The 11,256-nt window shown below is 35.5% G+C and overlaps 1 protein-coding gene and 1 pseudogene across 1 annotated transcript in view; one reads left to right on the forward strand and one right to left on the reverse strand.

The window, feature by feature from the left end:
* Nucleotides 1-11,256, reverse strand: part of RASSF6 (Ras association domain family member 6) — a 47,100-nt gene that overhangs the window by 34,918 nt on the left and 926 nt on the right. The window contains exon 2 of the mRNA XM_025050567.1: nt 3,050-3,148. Coding sequence (XP_024906335.1) covers nt 3,050-3,114 — 65 coding nt within the window. The 5' untranslated portion in view covers nt 3,115-3,148. The remainder of the gene's footprint in view (nt 1-3,049; nt 3,149-11,256) is intronic.
* Nucleotides 2,182-2,501, forward strand: LOC102893515 (annotated as a pseudogene).

Genomic DNA, 11,256 nt, shown 5'->3' on the forward strand with positions numbered 1-11,256 from the left:
GGGGACCTCCTTTGGGTCCTGGGCTCTTACTCTGTTCTTCACCTTCTGTTACTCTCTTGGGGGCCTCTTATCTTTTATTCACAAACTCTCCCATCTTCTTTATAGATCTACCTTGAGGCTCCTTTGCCTCCTGCTTCTCTTGCAGATTGCTCACATCCTTGTCTCATCTTTTACTTTGTCTTTTTCTCTTCCCAAACTGCCATCTTTCAGGTCCTCTCAACAATGCCCATCTCGTTACCATGTCCATCTCTTAACCTATCTCTATAATCTTTCTGTCCCTTTTTCCTTCGGTTTTATGTGAATGCTACCTTCTCTGACCTTGATTGTCAATCATCTGTACTTAATATTTTAAAAAATAAATTTCTCAGTCTTTCATTTCAATTTCCCATTTCAACTTTCCTCTTCTCCTTGTATCTCCACTAATGCTTCACTTACCTTGACATCGTCAAGTGGTATCGTTCATATATATATATAATATTCCCTACTACATAACTGCTCCTTCTCTTCTCCACAGTCATGCTGCCCACTTTTCACCAAATGTACTTTGCCTTGCCTTCGTGTTTCCTATTTTTCTTACTTAATTTCACTCTTTTCTAACCTTGCACCTATTTAGAATCTGACCATTTTTTTCTACCTTTACTGCTGTCACCTTGGTCCAAGGCACTATCATCTCTACTCTGGACTATCATCAGCTCCTCGATAGCTTCTCTGCTTCCACTCTTTTCTTCTCTTCAGTCTGATCTTAGCAGCCAGACTGATCCAGCTATTCATGTACTCAGTATCCTTCAATGACTTCTCGGGAAAGCTGAAGTCTTATAGTGGCCTATGAGACCCTCCATGTTCTGGCCCCATTATTTCTCTAACCTCATCTTCTCTTATTGTCCTTCCCACTTCACTCCCCCACACTGGCTTCCTCCACCCTTATAGGCACGTGCCTGCCTCAGGGCTATAAATTGTCCCCTTTGCTTAGATGCTCCCAGCCAGATACCTGAACTGCTTGCTCCTTCACCTCCTTTACGTTTTTACTCTAATGTTACCACCTCACTGAGGATTTCTCTGGCTATCTTTTATGAAAATATGAAGATACATGATGCCTGAAATTGCAGATAGTACTGAACCCTATCTATACTATGTTTTTTTCTATACATACATACCAATAATACAGTTTAATTTATAAATTAGCAATTTCATGGATAGAAGATTCATTCCTACCATAGATCTTAGCAACCTCAACATACAATTTTTTTTCTTTCCTAATTAAGTAAAGAACTTTCACCTTTACACTTAAGGGAAGCACTATGGCTTCTCTTTGGCACACCTGAATTCTCAGCATCACTACTCTAGCCTTTTGGGGCCATTATTAAGTACAATAAGGGTTACTTGAACACAAGCACTGTGATATCATATCAGTCTATCTGATAACCAAGACAACTACCAAGTGACTAATGGGTAGGAGCCTCTATAGCGTAGCTATGCTGGACAAAGGGAAAATTCACGTCTCAGGCAGGATGGAGAGGGATGGTGGGATTTTATCACGCTCTTCAGAGTGATAACTTATGAATTATTTATTTCTTGAAGTTTCCATTTAATATTTTCAGACCATAGTTGACTGCATATAACTAAAATTACAGAAAGTGAAAATGTGGATAAAGGAGGACTACTGTATTTCCCTTTTAGGAGGCAACCCGATGAGTGTAAGGGTTTTGTTTGGTTCATTACTGAATGCTCAAGATCCAGAAGAGTTAATAAGTATTTGAGGAATAAACAAATAAATGTATTATCCTTTACTTTATGTCTTCTTCCTATCTCTTATACTTTATGCTATCCTCTATCTTTAAATCCATTTTAAACCATATTTTTCCCTCTGCTTTCCTATTTCCAAACATTGCATCATTTACATCCACTTCCTTCTCTCGTTTATTTGCCTTTGTTTCTCTTCCTTGTAAGACATGGGTCATGTTCCAGTGCCACTTTTTTTCTTACCATTTCATCTTCCCCCTCCTTGGTTTCTGCTCTAGATCAGTGAGGTTCAGTTGTCACCTTTATTCTTATGATTTTCAAATCTATACTCTATTATTTGCAAAGCAACATAAAATGCTATTTGCTAAGGAAACAGCTATGGGATCATTTCGGATCATTTCAATTCCAGTACCCTGCCCAGCAAAGAATTAGTTAGCTAAAATGATGTCAGGAGGTTTAACTGAAGCCAAACCTGCCACTCCAGAAATCCAGGAGATTGCTAATGAGGTTAAACACAGCTCGAAGGAAAAACAAATGAGACTTAGGAAGAATTTGAAGGTGTAGAATACAGAATTCAAATGATTGCTGGAATAAATTACTACATCAAGGTATGAGCAGATCTTAATAGTTATATTCGCATGAAAATATTCAAAGCTCTTTCTCAACAAAATCAATCTTAGACACTTACTTGTTACCAGACTTACAAAAACAAAGACAATGAGTTGATGGGCTTTTGGCAGCATGTTCCAAAAATGGTCTGATTCCTTCCATGGGCTACAGATTAATGATATCTGCTAATGAATGCAACTATCAATAAAGAAGCATTCCTTTTTAAATAAATTAATTTCCTCAAAGAAAACAGATGTGGATTTTTGCCAAATAGTGCAAACCAAACGTTATGAGGGAAAAAGTAAAAATGAAGTATGTCTTGAGGACAAGGGAGAAGAAGAGAGAAGGACAGGAAAGCCTACATTGAGCTTGTAGGCTAATTCTTTGGATACATCATTTACAAGTAGACTTAGATCCTTTACCTAATGCTGCTCCTGAGAACTGTGCCAACTATTAAAATAGAAGTTTAGTTTTTAGTGAAATTAGACCACTATTTATGAAATATGAGTGATTGTTCCATGAAAGGCTATGGTTTAGCAGTCTTTAGAAACATGTTTATTCACTTCTTATTCTGTGTCTCAACTGTTAATTCGTATTATTGATTTTGTCTATAATATACCATGCTTAGAATGACAGCACTGGGGTATAATCCACAAATGACTGGCGAATAGAATGACATATAATACAGGTATATAGTTACCCGGTAAGGAATGTCCTTTCATTGATGAAGATCCAAGAAGAGCAGTGATAAGCCATCATAGTCATCTTTCCTCTCTTCTTAAGATCATCTGAGGATACCCTAAAACATTAGAATAATATTAATGGCATGCTCCTGTGTTGCATTCATAAGTTAGTTTCTGACTTAAATTGAACTTTTTTGTTATGCCTCCAGTGTGTAAAAGTATTTTGGGGAAGTTTATAAATAGTATTTCATGTATGTGAGTGAAGATTGGGTTGGGAAAGAAAGGAAAGAGAAAATCTTTTTTACCATGTGCCTTCTATGAGTCTTACACTCTGTGTGTGAACATTTTGTAGATCTTACCGCATTTAATCCTCAGACCATCTCAGCAAGGTATGGGTGTTATTACCTCCATTTCAAATATTTAGTAAGTAGTGGAACAGATAATTTGAAGCAAGGATGAATGTCTTCAAGAACTCTACTTTTTTTTTTTTCACCATCATTGTTTTTGCAGTTTGGAAAGGTTATACAGATTAAAATTTTTTGATTTTCTATAAATTGGTCCATTCTAAGATTCTTTTCACGAATTTTTTTTTTTTTATGTCTAAGGAAATTAATATTATGGATAAATGAGATGTTCTCCAAATTTTCTATTGTAAGAAAATAAACTTAGAGTTCAGAGTTTTAACCATAATTCATTTTGAGTGAGTTTCTAAACAGCATCCTCTAAACCTCTTTTTCATAATTGTTCATAAGATAATTTGTTTTGAGAACAAGTAATAATGTGTTGAGTCCTCTGTCCCTCTGTACCACCTCCACCCCAACCCATATAAGTTTTAAGATGTTTAGGTGTTTTCCTTTGTTCTTATTACTCAATATATGCTTTTGAGAAAAATTCATTTTATTTATTTTGATATGATCTTTTATTTTTAAATTAAAAATTATATTCTTCATATAAATTAGGGAAAATAATAGCAAAGGAAAAGGAACGTATAACTTAATTTTGACAACCTCTAAGGAAAGATAATAAAAAGGACATATAAAGAAATATTAGAAAAACTGCAAATATACAACTCAATATATGGTCTTCCCCTTGGTAGTCAATTTGAGAGACTGACAACTGTGGGATAGAGAAGCAAAGAGAGAGAAAGGCAGACGGGGGCAGAGCACTATCTCTATGAAAGTGCAATACAAACCGCAATGTTGGCCCATGATTAATGCTAATGATTTGAAAAATTTATAAATGAAATCCTAGATTAAAGTTATGCTGATAATCACTTTACAGTCAACAGCTATATTAGCTACATTCTTGGTAATAAATGCATCCAGTATGTTCAAATTTGAAATTACTCCTATTATAAAGAATTTATTTCTGAATTTTTAGTATTTGATTTGGAATACACTCTAAGGATTTTTTTTTTTTCATTTTTAAATTTATCCACAGTTCTGATACTACCAGAGTTTAGTGATTTAAAAGTTATCCTCCTAGTTCATCTCTCTATAAATGCACAGATGTGCTTGGGGTGTTTGAAGCTGCTGTTTCCTGCCGCAGAGCTTACCTTGTATTGAGAAGCATAAAAAGAAAAAAAAAAGAGAAGTTGCATGAGAAATTCTGCCTGGCTGGAATAATGTTTCTGAAACCTTGTTGGTTTTATATTTTATGGTAAAATTCCAAGAAATTCATGAAAAAAAAATTAGATGTCTTGCTGTTATTACATTTTAAAATAAAATTTCCAGAGACTTATGGAAAAAAAATTCAATTTTAAACTTCTGCTTACTTAGCAGCTCAGTGTTATTTTCTTTAAGAAAATATTAAATTCCCAAAGGCTTCTATGATACAAAAAGAGGCCTTTTGCAATCCCTGAAATTTTCTTGGCAACAAGGGTATACAAGATAGCTGCAGTAGAGAAGAGAACCTAGGGCAGTGTTTGAAGGCGTGAAGAAAAGAAGAAACTACTATGTAAACTGAGAAACTACAGAATCAGTGGCCCAAGGCAAGGAAGGGGTGGGTCAATTTGGTAAGCCTGTTTTTCTAAAATTCTAAAAAGAATTTTCTCCTGTATGATTCTGTGTAAAGAAACATATTCTTTCTATTATAGAAACTCAATCTAAACTGACTGAACCCTGCCCAATCTCGCAAACACAATTTTATATTTCTAGGCAGCTAAAATCAAGCTTGGACATGCAGGATTGATTAAGTGTGATGTAACATCTTTTAAGTCTCCTTCGGGGTCTGGAAACTGTGGTTAGACATGAATAATATCCTCCTTTATGTTTTCATATAAATGGCATTAAGGTGAGACCAGAGATTAAGTATAATAATTTCTAGTCATTCTATTTGGCAGAAATTGAGTATTTAATTACTATTGCTTCAAGCCTATGCAATCATAAGGAATATAGCCAGAATAAAAAGGTAGGCTAAAAAGAAAGGACCCTTTTTTTTTTTTTTTAATTTAAAAGAAGGATTTTCTCCTTTCCCATCTGAATCTGATTATTTTAGTGAAAAACATTTCATGTCCTCTTTCTCCAGGAGAATACCAATCTGTAAAATCAAACACACTAACAAACAAAAAGGAAATAAAGAAAAAGAAAGAAAAAAGAAAAGAACATCTATTCTCACAAAATTCCCAAAGCATATTTTTCCTTATAGCACACTGAAGAAGGATTTTCTCCTTTCCCATCTGAATCTGATTATTTTAGTGAAAAACATTTCATGTCCTCTTTCTCCAGGAGAATACCAATCTGTAAAATCAAACACACTAACAAACAAAAAGGAAATAAAGAAAAAGAAAGAAAAAAGAAAAGAACATCTATTCTCACAAAATTCCCAAAGCATATTTTTCCTTATAGCACACTGTTAGTTGGAAATTATATAATCTATGTGATAGCTATGAGTGCATCTCACCAGGCATACTGAATAGTCTCTAAGCTGAATGCCTGACTAGTTTCCTTTTATGCTTTCACCATTCTGATCTCATATCATCTTCTCATCCACAAACTTTCCTGGGATCTTATTCTTAGAAAAAACAGCCCACGTCCCTTAACCTGACATTCGGACTTTCTGCAATTCCACTCAAACCTACCTTTTCAAACTCAAAATTGAAGTTTTCTTTAACACCAGGCCTTCTAGTCTAATGGAATCTCTACCATCGAGTCTCTCCTTACCAGTTCTCTCCCACAAAAGGGCCCTCCTCACTGCAGGTCCAGGTTTCTGCTTCCTTATGGTCCTTATATAGTGGGACCTTATCGAATCTCCCATAGCTTATTATCTACACTGCTGTAATGCCATTTTCTGCATTCCACTTTGCATTGGCATTATTGATTTATGTCTTTTCTCCTTTTCTACTCATAGTCTTTTTCTCAAAGAATGTTGCTCCTCTGGTTGGGTATGTCATCCTCTCTGATAGTACATCATCTGGAAGAAAGAGATATCATGGAGAGGACTCCTGCCGGAAGGGACAGAAGCTCAACAAATCAGACAAATTAACTCTGTAGGTCAGAAGCTACATGAGCATTTTAAGCTGCCTTGGGACAGAGACACGGCATACTCCATGAGCCCAATGAATCCCGGTTACTCATTCACAGGCTTTGGTGTAGGTTGTTTGGTTACACAGCCCTTGCTCTTGGTTCTAAAACCTGAGACTTTCCCCTAAATTGAGTCATTTTAACCACCCACAAAAAGAGTTATTGATGCACCCTAGTGAGATTGCCCCATTGGTCACCTTGCTGCCTAAACACAAGTTTCTCCCTCCTGGATCCAGATTATTTATCATCTATTCCTTTAATTTACCCCTCCTTGTATCTCTTTTCCCCCATTTCAGCAGTTCATTTTCTCTCCTTATTTTCTCCACCTCTTAACAGCTTTTGACAAGGTTGATTGTTTCCTCTTTTTGAAACACTTTTTTTTCTTAAAGCTTTTGAAACAAAGCAGCAACCATAGCAAAATAAAACCGTGCCTTATTTTCTCGCTGTCTCACAGCCTTCTTTGCCAGCTCTTCCTCTATATGATCACAAAATGCTGGCTTGTTCTAACAGTCTGTCTTTGGCCATCCTCTCTTCTGTATCTACACTTTCTTCCAGGTAATCTAATCCTCTCCGGCCCAGCCTTTCTGCTGAGCTCCAGACTCATGGTCATTACCTACTCAGTCTCTGCTTGGGTGTCTAACAGGCATCTCAATATCAACATGACCAAAACAGAACCACTGACCTTATCCCAGGCTCCAGAATTCCCTCTTCCACAATTCTTTCCTATCTGCCCAATTAGGCACCAAAAAACTAAGACTCAGTCTTATTTTTAACTCCTTCATTATAACCAGATTCCAATCCAAAAGTAAGCTCTATTGATTGTACCTTAATGTGTAACCTGAACTCAAAAGCTTCTATTTCCAAAGATACTACTCTGAGCCAAGCCAGTACCATCTTTCTCCTGGATTATTGCATTAGCCTCCTGACGGGTTTTTCCGAATCCCATTGTGACCAGTATTCCATTCTCCACACAGGATCAAGGATGGTAACTTTAAAGATCAAATCAGATGTTGCCATCCCATGATTAAAACCTGGCAAAGACTTCCAAGAGTGATATAGAATAAAATATAATCTCCTTACAATCACTCATAATGTCATGTCAATATCTTCAGTATTCACTCCCTTCATTATTTTCTTCATTGATTCCATTTCATTTACAGTGGTCTTCTTTCTGATTTTTAATCACTCCCTGAGCTCATTCTCCTAGGGATTTATACTTGCTGCTCCTCCTACTTGAAGTGTTCGTCCTTCAGACATGGCTGCCTGTTTCCCATCATGCAGGTCTCAGTTCGAGTGTCTCTTCTGTCAGAAGTCTTCTCCAAGCAAGTCTCAATCAGTCACTATCATATTACTTTCATCTAACTGTATATCAGGATCTGAAAGATCTTATTTATTTACATTGTCAGTCTTCCCTAACTACAACATGAATTTCTTATAATAGGAGCTTTTTAAATGTACTTGTGTACATCCAGCTCTTAGAATTTTGCTTCAAACATGGAAAGAATTCAATTAATTTTTGTTGAGTGACTGACTAAATGTAAAGTTGAAGATGTGGTCCACAGGATTAAGTACTATTTATATAACTTTTCTTGATCTCATAGTTAACATGATATTCTAGATGAGACTAGAAGTTGAAATGAAGAACCACCAATGGAAGCCTCTTACAAGAAAAAAGTGTAAATTGACTGTGATGGGCTAAAGAATCATTGCAGCAGCTTCCTGACTGGTTCCCTATTTGTATTCATTTTTTAAAAAATAGCTGAAGTATCATTAAAGATGGCAAACACTATTGTAAACTTTTGATCTATGTTGAAGCAAGTCAGAAGACTTCAGATGGGATTAAGGATTTCAAAAGCCCTTACATTATTCTCTGATCTTAAGAAGAAAGACAGTTGAATTGAATATATAGAAGAAAATAAACAGAATAAAATTTTTTAGTGGTTACCAGAGGGTGTGGGGAGAGGAGAGGAGGGAAGTAGACGGGGTAAAAGTGGTTAAATATGTGGTGACAGAAAGAAATCTAACTATGGGAGGCAATAGTTAATAAATAAATTAAATAAACTAAAAAAATTTAAAAATAAAATTTTCTTCCTTTTTATAAAAAAGTTTTTTTTTTTGTTCATAAGCAGTATGCACTAATTGAATAAGAAATAATATTGACCGAATCTAAAATATGGCTAAACAAAATATTCCAACAGTCTCAATACCTGAAAGATAACAATGTGATTTGGTAAGTCTCATTTTATTATTAATTGCTGAAGTGAGAAATGGACCTATGGTTTCCCATTTCCATTCCTGTTAAGCATGACTCACAGCAAATTAAAACCTGGTAGGGCCCTCATGAATATCTTTTAAACTATAAGACTTGGTGGATTCAAGAGTCCGAGCTAGTTTCCTCAAAGAACTCAAGAGGAGGATAACAGAGGTCATAATTAGCAGAGATGGAGAGGGTGTATGAAAACAGGAAATACTACAGGTCTAGAAGCCTAGAAGTCTTACTTTGGATGTTCACTATTATTTTGGTAGAATATAATAAACTATGATTTGAGGAAGAAGACGATTGTTACAAATCTATATACTTTACTGGGAAAATCATACACGGCTCTCCAGTCCTGGGGCCAGAGCTTATTGACCTTGATTGTGTATAAAAAAAAAAAAAGGCTTTTATTTAATAAGTATGGTTATTTACTTTTTTATTTTGTCCAGAGTGGAGCTCAAAAGATAAGAATTAGATAGGTCAGCAATTAAGTCCTGGAAAAATAAATAGTCCTAGAAGTACTAGGTAGAGTTAAGATCACTTAGGCCTAGGTGACTCAGCAAGGAGGAGAGGATACTAGGAAGGTAGAATTGATCTGAGCAGGCAGATGCAATCAGGAGCCTGAGAAAGCAGAATGGGAGCATTGAGTGTGCGGGTGGCACTGGGACCTGAGAGCATCAGAGAGCATCCGTGTTTTGCCTCCCTGCTCTGTACGCTGCCTGGAAGTGGGCTTGCCCTCACTGGCCAGTTACTTGAGGGAGGACACAGGAGGGGAGAGGAATCCAAGGCCCAATTAACTCAAATACTATTTTGACTGCAATTGGAAAAGTTAACTATTTCTTAATCACAGTTGGTTCTCGTTCTCCCTCCCTCTCTCTTTCTCACTCTGCCAAAACATTTAATAGTTTATCATAAAATATTATATGCATTAGAAATAGTAGGAAAATATATGTATAATAAAACAGACTTTAACCTGGAAGATATACCCCCAGTTATGTGGTTAAATAAATTAACTTCAAATTAATCTCAATTATGGTTAAGTAGATTTATCTCAATTGAGGTTACTCTGTGTTTAGACATATTCCTATTAAGAAATATAAAATCAAATAACTTGGTTTAAGAAGCCCTAACAATATCTATTTGACCCAAAGGCATATTTCTTCTTTGAAAAACTATTCAGTAAAGAGAGGTACTATTATTTATTCTAAATGGATCTGATTCTTTTATAAGTTTTTAGCTAAATTACATTAAATGTAATCAAACCCTAGAGGACAATAATATGGTAAAGTTCAGTTAGGTTGGCTTTAGAATTCTATCCACAATTCTCCAGTCAATAGCCAATTATAAGTACACTGGAGAATTTAACTCTGCAATTTGAAAAAAGAATCCATTAAAATAATAATGATCAAGTTAAGATCAACTGTAAGTCATCTAAATGCTTTATTGTAAGAAAGTAAAAAGATAAAATGTCATCATTGGAGATACTTTGCTGATCACACCTACTAAGTTTGTCCCTTCCTCAATGGTATCAACATTAATACAACTAACAGCAATATTAATAAAAGTGCCCTTTAAATGAAATTCCATTAAATAGGTTACTTCCTTACCATTTAAGAGGTGAAGACCAACAAAACACAGGTATCATAGTTTTATAGTTCTTGACTCTCAACACAAATGAAAGTCTACATCACTTCAATATAAATAATACAATATGTGCTACAATATAAAGGTGTGGACTTTATGGTCTAATTTTCTCAAAGTTATTCGAGGGCAATCCCTCTTATAAAACTCAAATGTCGTGGGTTCCACAATATGAAATTGTGTGTAACTCTCTTACTAGAAAAAACAGATTAACATAAATGTGATTTTTCCAAAGTAAAAGTGATTGAGTATCAAGAAAGTTTGAATATGCCACCATGTGCTCTATTTGAAAAGTGGTACGAAGCCAGATAACTTTATTGCTACTCAGAGAGGTAATTCTTTGCCCACTTGCCATCTGCTCATGTGTCCTGGATCCCCTCTCTGGAAATCAGTTTAACTCTAGTACATCCACACTGACTGGTCTCCCTAGTTCAGCTCACGCTTCCTGATCTGGCCCTTTAAGCAGAGCAGCTTATTCCTTAATGTTAACAGGAGGTACCAGTTACAGAATACTTGCTAAGTTCTTAATTCCCATCACAGCCCTATTAGCAGATCCTGTTAGGATGCTTGTTTCATAGATGACAAATTGAGGCTAGGATAGGTCAAGTAACTTGCTAAATAACTTGTAAAGCCAGGATTTGAATCCTGCTTCAGTATTTGTATCCTTAACTCATGGGATCTCATTTAATTAGTTATGATAAATCTTTCTTTCTTTCTCTTTCTTTCTTTCTTTCTTTCTTTCTTTCTTTCTTTCTTTCTTTCTTTCTTTCTTTCTTTCTTTCTTTCTTTCTTTCTTTCTTTCTTT

This window comes from Pteropus alecto, unplaced genomic scaffold, assembly GCF_000325575.1.
Source record: "Pteropus alecto unplaced genomic scaffold, ASM32557v1 scaffold237, whole genome shotgun sequence".
Classification (NCBI taxonomy): Eukaryota; Metazoa; Chordata; class Mammalia; order Chiroptera; family Pteropodidae; genus Pteropus; species Pteropus alecto.